Source organism: Oncorhynchus mykiss, chromosome 5 (genome assembly GCF_057628025.1).
Source record: "Oncorhynchus mykiss isolate SJ-2025 chromosome 5, ASM5762802v1, whole genome shotgun sequence".
Classification (NCBI taxonomy): domain Eukaryota; kingdom Metazoa; phylum Chordata; class Actinopteri; order Salmoniformes; family Salmonidae; genus Oncorhynchus; species Oncorhynchus mykiss.
The window spans coordinates 68,188,960-68,212,670 of record NC_143026.1 but is presented as its reverse complement, the minus strand read 5'-3'; the positions used below and the strand labels follow the sequence as shown (position 1 = coordinate 68,212,670).

Genomic DNA, 23,711 nt, shown 5'->3' with positions numbered 1-23,711 from the left:
TGAAATATCTCATTCAATGTTAACAACTAACAGCCTGAATGTAATGGATTAATTAACAGCAACAGCACAGGCAGTAAGTAACTACTTTAGGACCAATCTGCTCAACAGTTTTATAACGAGAGATTATGCAATAATCAGAGTCACATCCTGTGCAACTTCAGTATAATTATAAATAGCATATTCAACATCATATGATAACCAGGAAGCTTATGATATTATTATTATACCTTGCTTTGGTGAGGGTTCACCAATAAAGAGAAAAAAATCCAAACTGAAGTAATGAAACGACAGATTTCATTTACAAAATCATGCAAAATGTCTGTCCAACTGCTAGTCATCGTTAGTCCTTGTAACACTGCAATAACATTGCTGATTCCCAAACACATAAAAGTAAAGTTATATATATATATATATATATGGCAGTATCATCCTTGTTATCATACTTAAACAACATTTACAACCAAAAGATGCAGTAGCAGTGAGTCACAGTGAAACAGTCACACTTCAAACCAGGAACCAACTACAATAACACAATCACTGCAAAGCTCACTGAACTCGAGTCGCAAATAAACTCACAATAAATGTAGCCTCCTCCATATGCTTTGCTGGTAAAGAGTTATTCCCATAGGATAGGCCTTCAGTGGGATACTGGCATTCGTCTGTGTGCTCACAGAACAGAGCACTGTTGAGGAGCCAGCAGCAACGACAACAGTAGCAGAATCACCCATCAGGAGATGCTGTGTTGGAATCACCAGATGATGGTACTGTAGTAGCACATAGCAGCAGTAGTAACAGTTGCCGTCCCAGTAGTTTGAGCTGGAGAGTGACTCTGAGCAATGGCGGATGTAGTTCTGTAGAGAATCACTTTCAGACACTCACTCCACCAGAGTGAGTTCAATCCTCCACAAAGCACTCTATTACATTGAAAGTCTAGTAATTTAGCAGACGCTCTATTCCTCTATGAAGTAGGCCTAGTCACACACACCCTCCCTCTCCACTCAAATGATTAGTGATCTCTGTACTGCATATCTTTCCGTCACCATCTGGCAGTGATGACACATGAACACATGTAGAAATGAGTGACACTCCTCTTCATTCTACCACATCATTAGTCTTAAATTCTTTCCATCTCTCTGTAATCTCTACATATCTGGGCTTTTGGGCAAAAATAAACACTACATTAGGCATTTCAACCTCACACAAACAGTTTGCGAGTCAAAACATCAGATATAATGTACAGTATGATGTAAATGCATGTGGACACATCAAATTGTGCCTCATTAATAGTTCGCCCTCAGGTCCATGTACAGTACACCATTGTATGGGAGAGCAACACCTTCCAAGGTCATGACTGCTGGTCACTTCATTACTGTAGAGTGTCTCCACAGCCTCCTTCACCCAAGAGCCATCTAGCTAGCACTGCTAGGCTGTAGAGCCCATCTCAAGGGGAAGCTAGGTAGCACTGCTAGGCTGTAGAGCCCATCTCAAGGGGAAGCTAGGTAGCACCGCTAGGCTGTATATCCCATCTCAAGGGGAAGCTAGGTAGCACCGCTAGGCTGTATAGCCCATCTCAAGGGGAAGCTTGGTAGCACCGCTAGGCTGTAGAGCCCATCTCAAGGGGAAGCTTGGTAGCACCGCTAGGCTGTAGAGCCCATCTCAAGGGGAAGCTTGGTAGCACCGCTAGGCTGTAGAGCCCATCTCAAGGGGAAGCTAGGTAGCACCGCTAGGCTGTAGAGCCCATCTCAAGGGGAAGCTAGGTAGCACCGCTAGGCTGTAGAGCCCATCTCAAGGGGAAGCTTGGTAGCACCGCTAGGCTGTAGAGCCCATCTCAAGGGGAAGCTAGGTAGCACCGCTAAGCTGTAGAGCCCATCTCAAGGGGAAGCTAGGTAGCACTGCTAGGCTGTAGAACCACATCTGGAAGCCACTGTTATGGAATGAGGCTGGAGCAATGGCTTCTTCTGCTTCACTGCTCATCAATACGGTTAGGTTCTAAATAAACAGAGTAAAAACTAACAGACAACTAGAAAAAGCTCAAACCAAGTTTATTCACCCAATGGGTCAAACAGCTGAAAAAGACAAATACATGTTCCCACCAGCACAAGTATTAATATCCCCCCTTTAGGTGGAGTCTCCTCCTTTTCAATAAACATTACATCTTTGTTGCTAGGCAGGAAATGAAGTGACATGGGTAATAAACTGTTCCTTCATGTGACCTGACCTCAGCCCCATTCCTCACTAATCCACAGCTATCCACCCTTATCAGTGACCGTAACCATGCGATTGCCTTTCCCCTTACTTAGTAGCCCATGGCTCATATACACCCTTAATTGAATCCACCATATACATTCCTCCTACATTTAACCCTTAAATTCCAGTGTAGCAAGTATTTGAAATTACAAACCAACAGAACACATTCACCACATGACCCTGTGATAGAAGCCGGAGAGACAGCTCAAATATTACAAGTTCAACTCAAAATGTAGGAGGCCGAAGTCTAAATAATGATTATAGTTCCAATGCATTGCACAGTCACTTATAATTATGTGATCGTTGAGACCTATAATACAACACAATCATTCTGAGCTGAAATAGACATTAGCGCCACTAACAATCTGGGAAGCCATGGGACACTCTGTAAAGTGTTAACAATGGTTGGCCCCTGACAGCTGTGACATCCTACACAGTATGGTTGATAATCTAGATGAATAATCCACCATAGCAATAGCAATCCATTTGCCTGCCAGATCACACATTTTTTAGGCCTACACCCAGATGCTCATTTCACCTTTTCCACACAATCATAGGTTAGGATGAGAATAGTAAAATAATGCAGAAAATAATAATAATAAAATAATAATAAAATAATATTATTAATAATAAAATAATGCCAATTCAATTGCACATTGTACATAACCAGCCAAGACTTAATGTTGTTTTTTTCTGTATTACACCTATCTATTCTCTACTGTATCTCTCCTGCATGTTTAGCGAGTCAAAACATCAGATATAATGTAAATGCATGTGGACACATATCAAATTGTGCCTCATTAATATCCCTAATGTTCTCCATCCCTATTCTGGAGCTCAACTCTGCTTGATTCTCTCTGTGCAAATCAAATGTTTGTAAACCACAGATTCTACTCTCATAGCACTGGGAAATGGGACACTGTGTTTTTGTGAGGTTGCGTGTATGCAAAATACTTCTGAATCTTTGTCCTCAGAGTGTATCCTCTGTAATCAAATGACTTTGTGAGCTCTTATCTGTAGTAAAAACGAAGTCTATTGGCAGAGCAACAAAGTTAGTCGACACAGAAGTGAAGTGACGTACCCCATCCTGTCTGGAGAAGAGGCTGAGGCAGTGGTTGAGATTAGAGTAGGTCTCACTGGACAGCTCACACACCTCCTTCATCTTCTGCAGCATCACGGGTGGCAGCTCTGAGGGGACAAACAAGACCACAGGACATTTTAGTGGTGTTCTGAGAGAGCAGTCAAATAGTGTTTAACGGTAACATAAAATGTACCACTAAAGTCTTGTTGGCTGAATTCAGCCGACATTTTAAAGGGCTATCGTTGCATCCTTGTCTTACACTAAATATGGGTCAATTGGTTTAGGCACGAGCTTCTATTGGAAGTGAAATACAATGAAAAGTGCAATTACATTTGACATTTATGCTATGAATGAGGGTATTGTACTACATGTCTGTGGCAATGGAGTTCCTATGAAAGAAAAGGCTTTACTCTCAGCAAGTCCATCTTCTTTTACCAAGGAGAGGAATGCTCCAACCTCCTTCTCCAGCTTCTGGTGACAAGCTTCAGCTGACTGCCAGGGAGGAGGCGGAAGAAAGAAGAGGGGAAATACATGACAACCATACTTAAAGGCATACTGAAACATTTGTATGTCTCTGCATGCAGTATGAAGGAAGTTAGAGAAAGTTTCGCCAGCCAATGCTAACTAATGTTAGCGCAATGACCGGAAGTCTACAGGTACGCTAGCATTAACTGTGAATATTAAGGATCTTAAGATTACCCATTACATGTCATTTAAAAAAATTGCAGAAGGAGAATTTACATTTTGACCATGAGAGAAGGATGGAGATGTGAGGAGAGACGGCAACAGACAAATAGCAACTATCAGATAAACAGGTTGTAGACTGGTATTTTACCTGTAATGATTCCGTCAGCTCTCCCACACTCAAGACTTCTTCCTCATCCTCCTCGCTGCCCTGATCCTGAGAGCAGTAGTGTGTACTGTAGGCAGAGTGTTCCTCCATAGCATCCATCCACCTCTGTAGGACAGAACAAACATGCACTCGTCTGAGCTGCACGATGGACTTAAGTACACTGTGCTGCTGCATGTTCTGCTCTTAGGCTAATAATTGGGCTCTCACATGACTTATGACAGGGGGAAAATTAGGTTATGAGAATAGCGTAATTTGTTGTCTGCGCGTATGTCAGACTGTTTGTAGGTTTATTCAAATGTAGGCTGTTTTTTTTCAAACAATGTTTTTGTTTGAAAAAATAAAAAATAAAATGTTCCTTAACTTATGAAAGCAATGAAAAGCAGTATTGATGATATTTGGGAAGTATTCAGACCCTTATTCTAAAATGTATTAAATTACTACACACAATACGCCAGAATGACAAAGCGAAAACAGGTTAAGATATTTTTTTGCACATTTATTTTAAAAAATGTACCTCATTTACATAAGTATTCAGACACTTTGCTATGAGACTTAAAATTGAAATCAGGTGCATCCTGTTTCCATTGATCATCCTTGAGATGTTTCTACAAATTGATTGGACATGATTTGGAAAGGCACACACCTGTCTATATAAGGTCCCACAGATGACAGTGCATGTCAGAGCAAAAGCCAAGCCATGAGGTCAAAGGAATTGTATGTAGAGCCCCCGAGACAGGATTGTGTTCGAGCCACAGATCTTGGGAAGGGTACCAAAAACATTCTGCAGCATTGAAGCTCCCCAAGAACCCAATGGCCTCCATCATTCTTAAATGGAAGAAGTTTGGAACCACCAAGACTCTTCCTAGAGCTGGCTGCCCCACCAAACTGAGTAATCGGAGGAGAAGTGCCTTGGTAAGGAAGGTGACCAAGAACCCAATGGTCACTCTGACAGAGCTCCAGAATTCCTCTGTGGAGATGGGAGAACCTTCCAGAAGGACAACCATCTCTGCAGCACTCCACTAATCAGGCCTTTATGGTAGAGTGGCCAAACAGAAGCCACTCCTCAGTAAGAGGCACATGACAGCCCGCTTGGAGTTTGCCAAAAAGCACCTAAAGGATTCAGACCAAGAGAAACAAGATTCTCTGGTCTGATAAAACCACATTTTTGGCCTGAAGGCCAAGCGTCACATCTGGAGGAAACCTGCCGCCATCCCTACGGTGAAGCATGGTGGTGGCAGCATCATGCTGTGGAGATGCTTTTCAGCGGCAGGGACTGGACGTCTTGTAAGGATCGAGGGAAAGATGAACGGAACAAAGTACAGAGAGAGAGAGATACTTGATGAAAACCTGCTCCAGAGCGCTCAGGACCTCAGTCTGGGGGCAAAGGTTCACCTTCCCACAGGACAACGACCGTAAGTACACAGCCAAGACAACGCAGGAGTGTCTTCGGGACAAGTCTCTGAGTGTCCTTGAATGGCCCAGCCAGAGCCCGGACTTTCTGGAGACCTGAAAATAGCTGTGTACTGACGCTCCCCATCCAACCTGACAGATCTTGAGATCATCTGCAGAGAAGAATGGGAGAAACCCCAAATACAGGTGTGCCAAGCTTGTAGTGTCATACCCCAGAAGACTCAAAGCTGTAATCGCTGCTAAAGGTGCTTCAACAAAGTACTGAGTAAAGGGTCTTAATACTTATGTAAATGTAACATTTCAGTTCTTTTTTTTGCTATATACATTTGATTTTTTTTTCTAAAAATCAGTTTTTGCTTTGTCTTTATGGGATAGTGTGTGTAGATTGATGAGGGGGGAAAACTATTTCAGCAATGTGGAAAAAGTCAAGGGGTCTGAATACTTCGATTGCACTGTACAGTAATAATTCAATAAACCAAACTATATCTCACTTTTCTTGTTGCCTCGGGGTCATTCTTGGGGGACACTTTGAAATGATGCACACTGTCATCAAAGCACTTGAGTGTGAAAAAGCAGTTGTCTCTAGCTTTGATCTGAAAAATAAATGGTAAAACAGTCATATTCTACCCTAATATTCCAGTAAATACAAATACTGTCACCATGTTAAATCTGATGAGAGAACAAACAATCAAGGCCTACCAAACAATGGGCTTGGGTCAGGGGCTTACAGCCTTGTCTTCGGACATTGGCAGCTGCATCCAACCTTAGGAGAGAGAGAGAATGAACGAATAGGGGTAAGATTCTAGTGTGGGTCAAGGGTGTCCTTTAGCAGTTGAATCTAACTTAAGATTCACTTCTTCTGTAGAAATTAATGTACCACTCATAGAACATCAGGAAGAGGTTCAAATGACCAAGCTTGTGTCTAAGGAAGGAGAGAGAGCACCTACTGTTTAGAGTACCAGGACAGAACCCCATCTTGGAGGACCACCCAGTAGGAACGCCAGCCTAAAAACCGGGAACTCTGACAGAAGGGTCAGGACAAGTTTGTGTTTATAAGTCATCAATCATGTACATGAAAATGTTATCAAGTGATAATAAGCTTTTCAATGTTGACAACATGATAGTGAAAATAGTGGATTTATCTGCAAACAACTGTACCTTCCAAAGGGCTCCTTCAAACATCTGGACATGGTGAGTCATACCCTTTGAGAGACAAGTTTAGAGACAACATTTGTAATGGTTGCTTTCTCCAACAACATAATGTGCGGTCAAGTCCGACTTCAATAATTTTCTTACATAACAAAACACTCACTTTATGAATATTGCTTTCCAGAATCTGCTTTATCTCTGTGTTGTTTGCAAGGTCAAACACAGTCTGATCTGTGCACAAGTCAAAGAAAAAGGAATCATTATACAGAAAACTATACCAGAACACCGGCACGGATGTTACAATAACCAACATGAAACTTCTAAGTATGTAACCTTTCATTTACTGACTGAGCCCATCTTTACCATTTTTGTTCTTGATGTTGGGGCTAGCACCCTTCTTTAGCAGTTTCAGGGCACATAGCTTCTGACCACGGTAGGCAGCGCAGTGCAGTGGGGTGTTACCCAAGAGATCACAGCAGTTCATGTCTGGAGGCTTTTTCCTGTTAAGCTAAAACAAGAGTGACAAAGAGAGCCTGTTGGGTAAAAAGACAAAACCGAGAAGGATATGTTTCTTATCATACACTGAGAGAAAAGTTATTATTTCGAAATTGGTAAAGTAACAGATATTGCGTGGACCCAAACTTTGTATTGAACACGAGTCAAGCACTCACCAGCTGTGACAGGGTCGAAAGGTCTCCCTCTCTCGCTGCGTCTAAAAGCTCTTCTTCTAGTTTTCGCTCCTCTGTCCTCTCCGCCGCTGAATGGATTGAGAAAGAATTAATGCTATAATTGACTCAAAGATTTGTAACAAACACTGATTCAGGTGCTTCTTTTTGGCCAACATAAAATAAGTTGATAACATACTCAGAATAGTTTGGACATATTACACTGTTATTAATATGTTATGAACATTCACTTACCTCCCAGCATGTTTTTGATATCCACATTCTGAGTGACATCTTTGGGAATCTGTGCTGTTCCATTGATGACAGTGGCACATGCATCATAGCTTAGCAGCAGCATGACAACCTCCTGAACAATGCATGATTGAGTTACTGGTTGAGTAAATGAATAAACACATGCATGGAATTCAACAGTGAATATCAAAAAGTCAAACATGCATATAAAATGAAAAATAAACTCAAATGAAGACAGACAGACGTCAAAATGTTTTGTACAATTTGGCACCTTTCTTCCGGTGAAGGCAGCTTTGTGCAGTGGTGTGTCTCCTACATTATTGGGCAAATTAACATCTGCTCCTGCCTGCAGGGAATATCCAACACACATTAATTCTGCAAAATATATATGTTTTAAACAATCATCCATCTCTTAATTAAAAATAGACGCTTCTTACTGTACCTTGAGTAATTCCTCCACCACTGCTCTGTGTCCAAAGTAACAGGCCAGGTGGAGAGGTGTCCATCCCAGGTTAGACTTACTCTTACCTGAGGACAGATTAGACACTCAAATTTCTGCCTAGCATTCCTGTGTAGATAGATAACAGTAAGTGTAACCATCCTGCAGGGTTATGCCCTTGGGCCTAAAGTTAGCTAAACCCTTTTTCTAGACCAACAATGGAAATAGATTAGACACACTCAAATTCCTCAATACTGTAGTATACTAATAAAGAGCTTCACTCATTCAAATAACTGACCAGCAGCAAGCAACTACTTCATGTTACCTTTGCAGTTGATGTTGAGGTTGGCCTCTTCTTTAATCTTGGACATGAGAAGCTTCTGGATGCCTGCAAGATCCCCATTTCTGGCATGACGCAGAAACTGGTCTTCTGGATCCAGATCCTCCATAGATAACTGAATAAGAAGACCACAGCACTGAAAGACTAAGATTTAGGCTACTACTCCTAATACTGATATACATTGCACATTCAACCAAACAAATGAAAATCAGATCTACTCTAGTACTAATTGAGATCATACAGTAAATGGAAAATGTAAGGTGGTCAGTTTCACTTCTGTCAAATGTAGCTTCTCTACAACAGTGCGAGAAATTCATTATCTAGGCTTTTTCAGCAACCAGACAGCAGCACCATACATGCAGTACACATTGTTACTCTCAAGACGCAAACAACTTGTGCTTTAATCATGGACAAAAATGTGTCTAGTTCATGTAGACACATGTAGACTACCTAATGCATTGTAAGGCCTATTTGGGTTAAAAGGTAAGGAACATTCCTAAATGAAAGATGTAACTGGACAAGGAAACAACACAAATTGAAAAGGTTTCCGTCACCCCACTAGCCTTGCAAGAAAAATAGTAAGCATACAGTTTCCTTATCGTAGACCACAAATAACATGTCTGGGATGCACCAGGGTGGGATGTGGCTATACAAATCTTGCTTCATATACTCTGCTGAAATGTTGCAAAGACAATCTGTCATACAATTATTTCTTTATTGAATGAAATAAGAAAGTTGCAGTAGAAGCATGCAAACAGATTTGCCTATGATTCCTATGTGTACATACAGTGGGGTCAAAAATTGACACCCTCGATAAACATGAGAAAAAAAATGACTGTATAAAATAAATCATTCATATACTGAGCTATATTGTATGTTCAAAACATTTGGGAAATTATAATATTTTTATACTAATACAATTGCTCAAAGAATTAGATTTTGTTTAAAAAAGTAATATTTCTTTCCTCAAAAAGGTAGGAGCCAAAATGATTGACAGCCCTGTTTTCAATTAGAGGTTGACCGATTATGATTTTTCAACGCCAATACCGATAATTGGAGGACCAAAAAAAACTGATACCGATTCAAGTCAGACAATTTATATATATATATATATATATATATATATATATATATATAAAATAATGACAATTACAACAATACTGAATGAACACTTATTTTAACTTAATATAATACATCAATAACATCAATTTAGTCTCATAAATAATGAAACATGTTCAATTTGGTTAAGTAAAAGTGCAATATGTGCCATGTAAAAAAGATAACGTTTCAGTTCCTTGCTCAGAACATGAGAACATATGAAAGCTGGTGGTTCCTTTTAACATGAGTCTTCAATATTCCCAGGTAAGAAGTTTTAGGTTGTAGTTATTATAGGACTATTTCTCTCTATACCATTTGTATTTCATATACCTTTGACTATTGGATGTTCTAATGGGTACTTTAGCATTGCCAGCCTAATCTCGGGAGTTGATAGGCTTGAATTCATAAACATCGCAATGCTTCAAGCATTGCGAAGAGCTGCTGGCAAACGCAGTAAAGTGCTGTTTGAATTAATGCTTACGAGCCTGCTACTGCCTACCACCGCTCAGTCAGACTGCTCTATCAAATCATAGACTTAATTATAATAACACACAGAAATACGAGCCTTAGGTCATTATTATGGTCAAATCCAGAAACTATCATTTAGAAAACAAAACGTTTATTCTTTCAGTGAAATACGGAACCGTTCCGTATTTTATCTAACGAGTGGCATCCATAAGTCTAAATATTGCTGTTACATTGCACAACCGTCAATGTTATGTCATAATTACGTAAAATTCTGGCAAATTAGTTCACAACGAGCCAGGTGGCCCAAACTGCTGCATATACCCTGACTCTGTTGCACAGAACGCAAGAGAAGAGACAATTTCCCTAGTTAAAAGAAATTCATGTTAGCAGGCAATATTAACTAATATTAAATATATATACACTTGTGTATTGATTTTAAGAAAAGGTGTTGATGTTTATGGTTAGGTACACATTTGTGCAACGACAGTGCTTTTTTTGTGAATGCGCTTGTAAATCACCCGTTTGGCGAAGTAGGCTGTGATTCAATGATAAATTAACAGGCACTGTAAAGCAGGACAAGCTAGATGAACTAATAATATCATCAACAATGTGTAGTTAACAAGTGATTATGTTAAGATTGATTGTTCTTTATAAGATATGTTTAATGCTAGCTAGCACCTTACCTTGGCTCCTTGCTGCACTCGCATAACAGGTAGTTAGCCTGCCACGCAGTCTCCTCGTGGAGTGCAATGTAATGTAAATCGGCCATGATCGGTGTCCAAAAATGCTGATTACCGATTGTTATGAAAACTTGAAATCGGCCCTAATTTAAAAAATAAAATAAATAAATAAAAATAAATAAATAAATAAAAAATAAAAAAATTGGCCATTCTGATTAAAATCGGTTGACCTCTACTTTCAATACCTCAACTTAAAAGGATAGCAGCACTGAGCCTTTTTCTAAAAAGTTTAATGAGTTGGAGAACACATTGGGAGGGATCTTATGCCATTCTGCCATAGAGAATCTTCCCATATCCTTGAGATCCCTTGTCTGCACTTAGACTGACTGCCCTCTTCAATTCAAAGCAAAGGTTTTCAATGGTGTTCAAGTCCGGAATATGAGATGGCCATTAACAACTTCTTTGTGGATTTTGATGAGTGCTTGGGGTTATTGTCTCACTGGAAGATCCACTTGCGGCCAAGTTTCAGCCTCCCGGCAGGGGCAACCTATTTTGGGCTAAAATGTCCTGGTACCGGGTAAAGTTCATGATGCCGTTGACCTTAACAAGGGCCCCTGGACCCGTGTAAGCAAGATAGCCCCATAACATCAGAGATACAGCACCATATTTTACAGTAGTTAGGCTTATGGGGATCTTTTCTGCTTATGCATTTTCATTTCGATGCCAAACCCACCACTGGTGTACGTGGCCAAAGAGCTCTATATTCATGTCTTCTGACTGGTGCGGTTCCAATCCAAGTGCCAAGGCCATTCAGCAAACGGCAGGCATTTACATTTGTTGGATGACATGAAAATAGAGCTCATTGGTCACAAACACCAGTGGTGGATTTGGTGTGGAAATGTGAATGCGTGAGCAGAAAAGAACCCCATACCTACTGTAAAATATGATGATGGATCTTTGATGTTATGGTGCAATTTTTAAATGGTTAATTGGCCACAAATCTACATTTTGCAAGATCCATCTCAGTCTCCGGACATAAAACGCATTGAAAACCTGTGGTTTGAACTGAAGATGGCAGTCCATAAGTACAGACAAGGATATCAAGGATCTGGAAGGATTCTGTATTGAGGAATGGTCTAAGATCCCTCCCAATATATTCTCCAACTCATAAAACATTTTAGAAAAAAGCTCATTGCCATTATCCTCGCAAGGTGAGGAATTAAAAATGGGTGTCAATCGTTTTGACCCATACCTTTTAGAATTTTTAAAAACGTGTTAAAAAAAAAAAATCTGTCTATGAGCAAGTGTATTAATTAGAATAAAATAATTTAGCATACAATATAATTCAGTATTTTAATTATATATTTTACAGTAATTTTCACTCACCTTCATAAAGGGTGTCAATTTCAGAACCTACTATACAGCAATTATGCTTCTAGGCTTACAGTTTAAAAAAAATCTAAACCAACAATGTAAAAATAAAACGTATATTATTATTATTATTTCTGTCGTCCCCTGGTTTTGAGCCATCTCACCACTGGTAAATGTAACATTCTAGAAATGAAAAAAAACATTGGCCTATCTTGTGACATCCTTGATTGAACCGCAAGATTATGAGAAGCCATTACTTAGCAAAACTAAGTATGTGACTAAATAGCTGATTTCAAATTTCCTGAAATTATCACAGGTGTTTGATGGGACGTGTTTGAAATGTTATCTGAAATGTTTAGGCTACAACATCATGATGTTTGCAAGTGGACAAGATATTGGGGGAAATAAACTCCCCACATGAAGACACATTTTTTTCATCACGTCACACATTGGGAAACCTTAAAAGACAAATAGATATATTTGTGAACAAACATTACTGATGATAGGATTAATTCCCTAATTGACATAAATCGTGAATGAGCTTGAAAGGTCAAGGGGTCGTGTTCAGTACGGAGACAACGTTTATGAACGAAGTGACACGTTTTACCTACTAAATACGACCCAGATAGTTTCAGAACATTATTGGCTACCTTAGGACTATTAACACCAACACTGGCCACAAACATGAAGACATGTAATGAAAGACACACAATTCAAAGAAAAACAAAATATGAACTAACCGTAAAAATCGTTCTGCGGGCGTCCTTCAGCCGGGGGATTGTTTTCGCAGTCTTTGCTGCTCAATTTCTTCAGAAGTAGGCTAGGTTACCATTAGCATGTGATTTTCTAATCCCTCGGTTGGAACTCTTCCTGTTTTGTGCGCTCTCGGGTGAAAGTGTTTCGCAATACGCATAAACTACCTACATCACAAGTCAGATCAGCAGGCCACATAGTTGGGAACTGTATCAAGCATCCTGCATTTCAGCCTTTAATTACAACGACAATTGATAAGTGCCAACTGCGAGCGTGTCACACATCTATGTTTACAGTGATCAGCTGATCTAAGGTATTCACGATGTGCACGCGCACTTGTCCCGGGCAAGTGTTGCATTATCAAAAATGCTCCTCTGATTACATTCATTTGATATTAATACGTCTGTACCCTATGTAAATCATAGACCTGTTTCTACTCAAATTGTATAGCGTAGTACAATGCATGTGTTATTCTTCTGGGATATACTTACCATATAATTAATTAATTTACTTTCCAACGCTTCAATATTTTCCAATACAAGCTATTAATTAATTATCGACGTGAGTGATTATGGCATTTTACTTTAATCATTTGAGTCCTTCCATTTCATATGGTAAACTAAACTGTGCCCCGGAAGCGCAAGGTTGTAGTGTTTCTTGGCCACGCGCAGAGACTGTGTGCAGAGATTATCTATTATTATTACACGATAGTCGAGTGACCGCTCTAACCACAGATCGAGCGGGTGTATAAATGTGAAGCATTCACTTCGCTTTTCTACTCACTACTAAAAATTGTAGTGGGAGGAATTCCAGTGGCCGGCAGTGGGAGAAGATTGAACGAGATGGATTTTGGCCGATATTCTGCAACTTGTCTTATTGATGAAACATTTGATCTCAGTACAGTTTTATGTTCCCAAAACTAAAATATGTTATGAACAGAGTGGACTGAGTTTTGTAGACTAACCTTTGCCAAGTTTTTTTGTCGCGTTGTTTAGGAGCGCAAAGGCGAATTTAGTTTTTGCATACGTGCACTTCCCTAACGGAAAACAGGCACATCTCCACAGTAAATTAGTTTTCTTTCGCCCAAAGTTGCCAACATACCACGTGCGTCCGTCACTCAGTGCATGAGTAACAACTATCCATTACGAAACTTCTATTCGATCAAATAAACCTCACGTAGCAAATTAGCAATTATATATTTTGTTCACCAAATTCGACACTCATTGACCTCCTTACAAAAATTCCTCACTTTGTGGTCTTATTTTCGTGGACCGAATTTGGGCAGAGTAAACCCTCTCGGGTCGACTCATCCTCTCTGCTTTGTGCCTGTGGAACTTTCTTGTTTGTCCATGTGGGAAATATGAAGTGCTGCTTGTAGCGAACTGTTCCAGAAAATTCAGTGAAGTGAGTATGATTAATTATCTTCGAGCTGTGAAGTATTTTACTAAGCGAGATTCGGCTTGTATATGGCATGATATTCATTAGCAAACTTAGCTAGCTAGCCATGTTATCAAACATCTTTGCCAGCTAACGTTAGCTTGCTGGTTCTGTAACTAAAGCTAGCTAGGATGCTAGCCTGAAAAGCATAGCTGATGTGAACCAGCAATGCAGCTGTCTAGTTTTATACTAGGGAAAATTGTTTGTTGATTGAATTTCGTGTTTTGTACTAGATGTGCAATAGCTAACTACATATTCAGTTAATTAATTTAACATCCTCACCGTTTCTGATATTTCCCCCTTTTTCAGATACAGTAGCTACAGCCATTATTATTCTCAGAATGGCAAGTGAGCAGGAGGTGGCAGCAGTGGGAAAAATTCTGGTCAACCCAAAGCAGGACCTGACAACACGGTTCAGAGCACTCTTCACTCTGCGTAACGTGGGTGGACCAGAGGCAATAGAATGGATCAGTCAGACTTTTGTGGATGATTCTGCTCTGTTGAAACATGAGTTGGCATATTGCCTGGGTCAAATGCAGGATGAGAGAGCCATCCCCACGCTAGAGACTGTTCTGAAAGACACAACACAGGAGCCTATGGTCAGGCATGAAGCAGGTCAGTATGCCAGATCATGAGTCCACTCTCATTCATATACATACTGTATTGATAAACATGTTCACAGAATGTAATAGTGCTTATCTAAATGTTTCACTTTTTAATTTTTATTTATTTAGGGGAAGCATTAGGAGCTATTGGGAACCTCGAGGTCCTTGACATACTGAAAGAGTACTCTGAGGACCCAGTCATCGAGGTATGCAAAATGAGGCATATTGGATATAAATTAGTAGCAAAGAGATTGTGGAAATCAAACAAAACACACAGCATTTACATATAGTAATATTCAATGAGGGGGAATTCCCTGTATGCACTTCTCTCTGCGTATTCTGACCTTGAATTTATGCCTGAGAATATTATGCTATTCACCAAGCTATTCATTTGGTGTGGAGATATGCCGTATTCTGACCTTGACTTAATTCCACCACCTTTATGCCCAAGGAAACCATGAATAGTCTAGCGACCTACTGGTTCCAAGTGGTAAAAGCATCTACTTAATTTTTTTCCAATAGAAATAACACCGTTCTCCATGCACTGTAATTTACAACTTGATTATAGCTAGGTAAATTAGTAATCTGTTTGGATAAGGGAATTGTAAATATCATGCTTGTTTTACAGTGCATTTACTTTTTCCACATTGTCTTCTTTTACAGCCGTATTCTAAAATAGATTTTTTTTAAATCCTGGCAACTCTACACACAACCCCATAATGACTAAATTAAAAACAGGTTTAGAAATGTTAGCAAATTTATTACAAGTAAATAAATACGTATTCAGAACATTTGCTATGAGACTCTAAATTTAACTCCCGTTGCATCCTGTTTCCATTGATAATCCTTGATGTTTCTACTATTTGATTTGAGTCCACCTGTGGTAAATTCAATTGATTGGACATGATTTGCAAAGGCACACCCGTCTACATAAGGTCCCACAGTTGAAAGTCCATGTTGGAGTAAAAACTAAGCCATGAGGTCGAAGGAATTGTCCGTGGAGCTCAGACAGGATTGTGCCAGGGCACAGATTTGGATAAGGGTACCAAACAGTTTCTGTCACATTGAAGGTCCAAGAACAGTGGCCTCCATCATTCTTAAATGGAAGAAGTTTGGAACCACCAAGACTCTTCCTAGAGCTGGTCGGGAGGTGATTCTGACATGGTCTGGAGGAAACCTGGCACCAGCAGCCCTACGGTGAAGCATGGGGGTGGCAGCATCATGCTGTGGGGATGTTTTTCAGCAGCAGGGACTGGGAGACTAGTTAGGATTGAGGGAAAGATGAACGGAGCAAAGTAAAGAGATCCTTGATGAACACCTGTTCCAGAGTGCTCAGGAACTCTGACTGGAGCCCAACCAGAGCCCGGACTTGAACCCTTCGAACATCTCTGGAGAGACCTGATAATAGCTGTGCAGCGACGTTCCGCATCCAACCTTGACAGAGCTTGAGAGGATCTGCAGAGAAGAATGAAGACTCTAGGCTGTAATCACTGCCAAAGATGCTTCAACAAAGTACTGAGTAAAGGGTCTGAATACTTATGTAAATGTAATGTTTTTATACATTTGAAGAAAAAAAACGGTTTTTGCTTTGTCTTTATGGGGTATTGTGTGTATATTGGGGGGGGTGGACAATTTTTAATCAATTTTAGAATAAGGCTGTAATGTAACAAAATGTGGAAATAGTCAAGGGGTCTGATCTGAATACTTTCCGAATTCACTGTACATCTATTTGACCTTAATCACGGGAGACAAATGAAACCAGTCATATGGCAGCAAACTGAAGCATGTCAACATATTAACTTTCCTACAAAGTTTATAAAATACTGTCCCATTATGCAGAATTGAAATTGTACGGCTTTTTAACTTGCAATGATGGGAATTCTCGAATGTCTTAATTATAGGCTGCCCCGACTTTTCCTATTTCTATCATGTCAAATATTACCCACTATCAGTATCGACCGTCAGTAGGCCTGTTAACCACACACATTCAACTGCCAATTTACTGTTAGTTCACTTCAGTTGGGATATAGCCTACATTATCATTCCATTTGTTTTCATTTACCTTCATTTGAGCCTCTGTAAACGCTGTTACGACCATGCAGTTGAGGATCATTATTGACAATAGGCTAATTAAATCGTTATGGAGACCACGCCGTAACAGTTTGAACCATATTAGTGCATGCAATAGATGAGGGTATAGCCTACTATTGTACACTATTCTCCCTATTGTAATTCTATGTACACTAATCTTCCGGAGACAAATATGCATAGTCACACTGAACAAATAAAATGTAACATGCAACAATTTCAAAGATTTTACAGAGTTACTGTTCATATAAGGAAATCAGTCAATTTAAATAATTTCATTGGGCCCTAATCTATGGATTTCACGACTGGAAATACAGATATGCATATGTTGGTCACGGACACCTTAAAAAAAATATATTAAAAAAATTTGGGCGTGGATCAGAAAACCAGTCAGTATCTGGTGTGACCACCATTTGCCTCATGCAGCGTGACATATTCACATAGAGTTGATCAGGCTGTTGATTGTGTTCTATGTAATGTTGACCCACTTCAATGGATGTGCAAAGTTGTTGGATATTGGTGGGAGCATGCTCAATCAGTAACATGTTTGAGCCATGGAAGAACTGGGGCATTTTCAGCTTCCAGGAATTATGGGGCAGTCCAGTATCATGAAGCATGAGATGATGGCGGGGGATGAACGGCACGACAATGGGCCTTTTGGGATCTCGTCACTATCTCTGTGCATTCAAATTGCCATCGATTTAAATGCAATTGTGTTCATGGTCCATAGCTTATGCCAGTCCATTCCATAACCCCACAGCCACCATGGGGCACTCTGTTCACAATGTTGACATCAGCAAACCACAAGATGCCATGCACCTTGTCTGCCATCTGCCCAGTACAGTTGAAACCGAGATTAATTTGTGAAGAGCACACTTTTCCTACGTGCCAGTGGCCATCGAAAATGAGCAGGGCCTAAAATTAACTTTTTTGGTCCACCAGCCCTTGTGGCAAGTACAGTAGATGAAAAAAATATACCAGGCACTATGATTTTATTTTACCAGCCAAAATATGTTTGCCATAATTATATTTTAAAAAGTACTGATTACCACGTTTTGTTTCTAAAACAAGAAATGTATTAGTAAGAAATGTGGTATATTGCTCAATTTCATGTCATTTTTTGTGACCTCAGTCTTTTAATGAAAATATCAGTCTTTGGCTGCCCCTTTAAGGGCAGGATGTTACTGTGCTAATGGTGCCACTCCAGTCCTGTCAGGTGTGAGAGAGAGATTTGGGATCTGACTCTGTCTCTTCGCTGTCAGTAGAAGCTGCAGACTCAAACCAATGTTGAAAAACAACTTAGCTTGTGAACAAAACAATGTTAATAGCCAAGAAATTAGTTCTAACTTTGTCAAATTTCAAGTGAATTAGACCTACTTTTATGCAAAACATGTACAGTGCCTTGCGAAAGTATTCGGCCCCCTTGAACTTTGCGACCTTTTGCCACATTTCAGGCTTCAAACATAAAGATATAAAACTGTATTTTTTTGTGAAGAATCAACAAGTGGGACACAATCATGAAGTGGAACGACATTTATTGGATATTTCAAACTTTTTTAACAAATCAAAAACTGAAAAATTGGGCGTGCAAAATTATTCAGCCCCCTTAAGTTAATACTTTGTAGCGCCACCTTTTGCTGCGATTACAGCTGTAAGTCGCTTGGGGTATGTCTCTATCAGTTTTGCACATTGAGAGACTGACATTTTTTCCCATTCCTCCTTGCAAAACAGCTCGAGTTCAGTGAGATTGGATGGAGAGCATTTGTGAACAGCAGTTTTCAGTTCTTTCCACAGATTCTCGATTGGATTCAGGTCTGGACTTTGACTTGGCCATTCTAACACCTGGATATGTTTATTTTTGAACAATTCCATTGTAGATTTTGCTTTATGTTTTGGATCATTGTCTTGTTGGAAGACAAATCTCCGTCCCAGTCTCAGGTCTTTTGCAGACTCCATCAGGTTTTCCAGAATGGTCCTGTATTTGGCTCCATCCATCTTCCCATCAATTTTAACCATCTTCCCTGTCCCTGCTGAAGAAAAGCAGGCCCAAACCATGATGCTGCCACCACCATGTTTGACAGTGGGGATGGTGTGTTCAGCTGTGTTTCTTTTACGCCAAACATAACGTTTTGCATTGTTGTCAAAAAGTTCAATTTTGGTTTCATCTGACCAGAGCACCTTCTTCCACATGTTTGGTGTGTCTCCCAGGTGGCTTGTGGCAAACTTTAAACAACACTTTTTATGAATATCTTTAAGAAATGGCTTTCTTCTTGCCACTCTTCCATGAAGGCCAGATTTGTGCAATATACGACTGATTGTTGCCCTATGGACAGAGTCTCCCACCTCAGCTGTAGATCTCTGCAGTTCATCCAGAGTGATCATGGGCCTCTTGGCTGCATCTCTGATCAGTCTTCTCCTTGTATGAGCTGAAAGTTTAGAGGGACGGCCAGTTCTTGGTAGATTTGAAGTGGTCTGATACTCCTTCCATTTCAATATTATCGCTTGCACAGTGCTCCTTGGGATGTTTAAAGCTTGGGAAATCTTTTTGTATCCAAATCCGGCTTTAAACTTCTTCACAACAGTATCTCGGACCTGCCTGGTGTGTTCCTTGTTCTTCATGATGCTCTCTGCGCTTTTAACGGACCTCTGAGACTATCACAGTGCAGGTGCATTTATACGGAGACTTGATTACACACAGGTGGATTGCATTTATCATCATTAGTCATTTAGGTCAACATTGGATCATTCAGAGATCCTCACTGAACTTCTGGAGAGAGTTTGCTGCACTGAAAGTAAAGGGGCTGAATAATTTTGCACGCCCAATTTTTCAGTTTTTGATTTGTTAAAAAAGTTTGAAATATCCAATAAATGTCGTTCCACTTCATGATTGTGTCCCACTTGTTGTTGATTCTTCACAAAAAAATACAGTTTTATATCTTTATGTTTGAAGCCTGAAATGTGGCAAAAGGTCGCAAAGTTAAAGGGGGCCGAATACTTTCGCAAGGCACTGTATCTCATCACTTCACTCAGTGCCCCTGCGCGAGGTTATTTATAGGCTTAGCTGCTAATTGGACAAATAAATACTATGAAACAAAACAGCAGGAATACTTTAAATAGCTACTGCAGTATTCTTTAACTTGCACGTGTGCTTATAAATTACTTTTGACTTAATTCGCAAATGTAATGCTTGCACTGTAGAGCCCTGCAAATGGACCACCCGCCAACGTGGCTGGTGAAAGACTTTACCTGTCTATACTGAAATCTACCCACATTTGGCTGGTGGGGGATGTTTATTTTATGCCCTGAAGGGGAGCATTTGCCCACTAAAGTTGGTTAAGACGCCAAACTGCATTCAGGTCAAGACCCTGGTGAGGACGACGAGCATGCAGATGAGCTTCCCTGAGACAACGGTTTCTGACAGTTTGTGCAAAAATTATTTGGTTGTGCAAACCCACAGTTTAATCAGGTGGCTGGTCTCAGAATATCCCGCAGGTGAAGAAGCCTGATGTAGAGATCCTGGGCTGGCGTGGTTACACATGGTCTGTGGTTGTGAGGCCGGTTGCGCTTACTGCCAAATTCTCTAATACGACAGAGGTCGGGTTATGATAGAGAAATGAACATTCAATTCTCTGGCCACAGCTCTGGTGGATAATTCCTGCAGTCAGCATGCCAATTGCACACTCCCTCATCTTGAGACATCTGTGATGTTGTTACAAAACTGCACATTTTAGTGGCCTTTTATTGTCCCCAGCACGATGCACCTGTGTAATGATCATGCTGTTTAATCATCTTCTTTATATGCCACACCTGTCAGGTGGATGGATAGTCTTGGCAAAGGAGAAATTCTCACTAACAGGGATGTTAACAAATTTGTGCACAAAATGAGCAAAAAAGCTTTATGTACAAATGGAATGTTTCTGTGATTTGTTTTTTTATTTCAGCTCATGGGACCAACACTTGACATGTTACACTTTCTATTTGAAACCTAATATTCTGAACCTGTTCTCAATTATATGCTAGTGAGTCTGACAACATTAAAACTAAAAGGGATGGCTTAAGATGAATGTAATAAACCCTATTGAATAAACTCAAATAAAATCTGTTGGTTAGCAAGTGGGAGGGTTTTCAGCAGTTGAAAGAAATGTATTCAGAGTGTGCAAGGTAGCCACACCTGCAGAGTGCGTTACGCAACTGAATAAGCTAAGTCTTTAATATCAAATACTGAAGTGCGTAGGAAAGGTGTCAATCAGTCCCTACAGTGCCTGTGTGATGGTCATGACAGTACTCTCGTTCTCCTCCAGGTGGCAGAGACGTGCCAGTTGGCTGTCAGGCGGCTGGAGTGGCTGACATCTGGTGGGGACCAGAACGGAGAGGAGGGCACCGACGGAAACCCTTACTGTTCTGTGGACCCTGCTCCCCCAGCCCAGAGGAAGACTGTCCCTGAGCTGAGGACACAACTCCTGGATGAGAGCCTGCCACTGTTTGAGCGCTACAGGGCCATGTTCGCCCTCCGCAACCTGGGCACCGAGGAGGCTGTCCTGGCTCTAGGAGATGGTGAGAGAGACTGGCAGTCCTCCTTAGACTATGCTGTCTATGGCAATTGTCAATAAAGGAGTGAATTTGTATTTTCTGCAAAATGTGCAGCCACATTCGTATTCACATAAGCACATTTTCTTGTCCTGAATCATTACATAACCCTCCAATATCAGTGTCTCTGAATCATTACATAACCCTCCAATATCAGCGTCTTTGAATCATTACGTAACCCTCCTATCAGCGTCTCTGAATCATTACGTAACCCTCCAATATCAGTGTCTCTGAATCATTACATAACCCTCCAATATCAGTGTCTCTGAATCATTACGTAACCCTCCAATATCAGCGTCTTTGAATCATTACGTAACCCTCCTATCAGCGTCTCTGAATCATTACGTAACCCTCCTATCAGCGTCTTTGAATCATTACGTAACCCTCCTATCAGCGTCTCTGAGTCATTACGTAACCCTCCTATCAGCGTCTCTGAATCATTACGTAACCCTCCTATCAGCGTCTCTGAATCATTACGTAACCCTCCTATCAGCGTCTCTGAATCATTGCGTAACCCTCCTATCAGCGTCTCTGAATCATTACGTAACCCTCCTATCAGCGTCTCTGAATCATTACGTAACCCTCCTATCAGCGTCTCTGAATCATTACGTAACCCTCCTATCAGCGTCTCTGAATCATTACGTAACCCTCCTATCAGCGTCTCTGAATCATTACGTAACCCTCCTATCAGCGTCTCTGAATCATTACGTAACCCTCCTATCAGCGTCTCTGAATCATTACGTAACCCTCCTATCAGCGTCTCTGAATCATTACGTAACCCTCCTATCAGCGTCTCTGAATCATTACGTAACCCTCCTATCAGCGTCTCTGAATCATTACGTAACCCTCCTATCAGCGTCTCTGAATCATTACGTAACCCTCCTATCAGCGTCTCTGAATCATTACGTAACCCTCCTATCAGCGTCTCTGAGTCATTACGTAACCCTCCTATCAGCGTCTCTGAATCATTACGTAACCCTCCAATATCAGCGTCTCTGAATCATTACGTAACCCTCCTATCAGCGTCTCTGAATCATTACGTAACCCTCCTATCAGCGTCTCTGAATCATTACGTAACCCTCCTATCAGCGTCTCTGAGTCATTACGTAACCCTCCAATATCAGCGTCTCTGAGTCATTACGTAACCCTCCTATCAGCGTCTCTGAATCATTACGTAACCCTCCTATCAGCGTCTCTGAATCATTACGTAACCCTCCTATCAGCGTCTCTGAATCATTACGTAACCCTCCTATCAGCGTCTCTGAATCATTACGTAACCCTCCTATCAGCGTCTCTGAGTCATTACGTAACCCTCCTATCAGCGTCTCTGAATCATTACGTAACCCTCCTATCAGCGTCTCTGAATCATTACGTAACCCTCCTATCAGCGTCTCTGAAAACACCAACACTCACTCAACCCTTTTATACTTCACAGGTCTTCAGTGTAGCAGTGCCTTGTTCCGCCATGAGATTGGCTACGTCCTGGGTCAGATCCAGCATCCAGCCAGCATCCCCCAGCTGCAGGCAGCTCTGGAGCTGGACGGGGAGAATGCCATGGTGAGGCATGAGTGTGCAGAGGCCCTGGGATCCATTGGCAAGGAGGAGTGTATGAAGATCCTGGAGCGCTACAGGAAAGACACAGAGCGCGTGGTGAAGGAGAGCTGTGAGGTAGCCCTGGACATGCTGGAGTATGAGAACGGCACACAGTTCCAGTACGCTGACGGACTACTACGACTGCAAGGGGAGCAGTGAGGGCCAAACGGCAAGCATGGACATTGGAAGCTATAGGAGAACTGCTATACAGCACTGTAAGAGCTTTCCGCAGATGTCCTAACTCATGATCACTTAGACCCATTTTCATTCATTGAAACGATCTTGACTCTTGCCAGTGATTGTTGGCCTCTGAGACAAGGCAGTGTAATAATGATATTACAGTGCATTCAGCCATGTTTTAGTTTGTTTATTCATTGTTTTCATGGAAGCTACATGAATAAATTGTCAAGATAATGTAATGCTTTTCCCCCTAAGCTCAGTGAACCATTCACATTTATCTTTAATTCAGAATGATTTGATAAGCATCTGAAATCCGAACCTGATTTGTCAATCAAGATTGTTAATCCACTTTTCTGCTCTGTCATTCGCATTTAATTTTTAATCTCAAATGAAAATAAAGGCTTAGGTAATAACA

General features: G+C 40.7%; 2 protein-coding genes across 3 annotated transcripts in view; one reads left to right on the top strand and one right to left on the bottom strand.

Annotated features, from left to right (window-relative positions):
- osbpl1a (oxysterol binding protein-like 1A) overlaps positions 1–13,488 on the bottom strand; it is a 27,370-nt gene extending 13,882 nt beyond the window's left edge. For both annotated transcript variants that reach the window (XM_021603978.3, XM_021603979.3), the window contains exons 1-15: positions 12,794–13,488; positions 8,422–8,551; positions 8,100–8,185; positions 7,929–8,003; positions 7,661–7,772; positions 7,412–7,497; positions 7,104–7,248; positions 6,904–6,971; positions 6,750–6,794; positions 6,539–6,612; positions 6,291–6,354; positions 6,083–6,184; positions 4,164–4,286; positions 3,739–3,820; positions 3,329–3,435 (exon numbers count right to left, since the gene is read on the bottom strand). In XM_021603978.3, coding sequence (XP_021459653.2) covers positions 3,329–3,435; positions 3,739–3,820; positions 4,164–4,286; positions 6,083–6,184; positions 6,291–6,354; positions 6,539–6,612; positions 6,750–6,794; positions 6,904–6,971; positions 7,104–7,248; positions 7,412–7,497; positions 7,661–7,772; positions 7,929–8,003; positions 8,100–8,185; positions 8,422–8,545 — 1,293 coding nt within the window. In that variant the 5' untranslated portion in view covers positions 8,546–8,551; positions 12,794–13,488. The remainder of the gene's footprint in view (positions 1–3,328; positions 3,436–3,738; positions 3,821–4,163; positions 4,287–6,082; positions 6,185–6,290; positions 6,355–6,538; positions 6,613–6,749; positions 6,795–6,903; positions 6,972–7,103; positions 7,249–7,411; positions 7,498–7,660; positions 7,773–7,928; positions 8,004–8,099; positions 8,186–8,421; positions 8,552–12,793) is intronic.
- Positions 12,956–23,711, top strand: LOC110524389 (deoxyhypusine hydroxylase). The gene is made up of 5 exons (XM_036978132.2): positions 12,956–14,210; positions 14,553–14,858; positions 14,978–15,054; positions 21,238–21,490; positions 22,959–23,711. The coding sequence occupies exons 2-5, from the start codon at positions 14,585–14,587 to the stop codon at positions 23,273–23,275; spliced, it is 921 nt and encodes a 306-aa protein (XP_036834027.1). The 5' UTR covers positions 12,956–14,210; positions 14,553–14,584; the 3' UTR covers positions 23,276–23,711.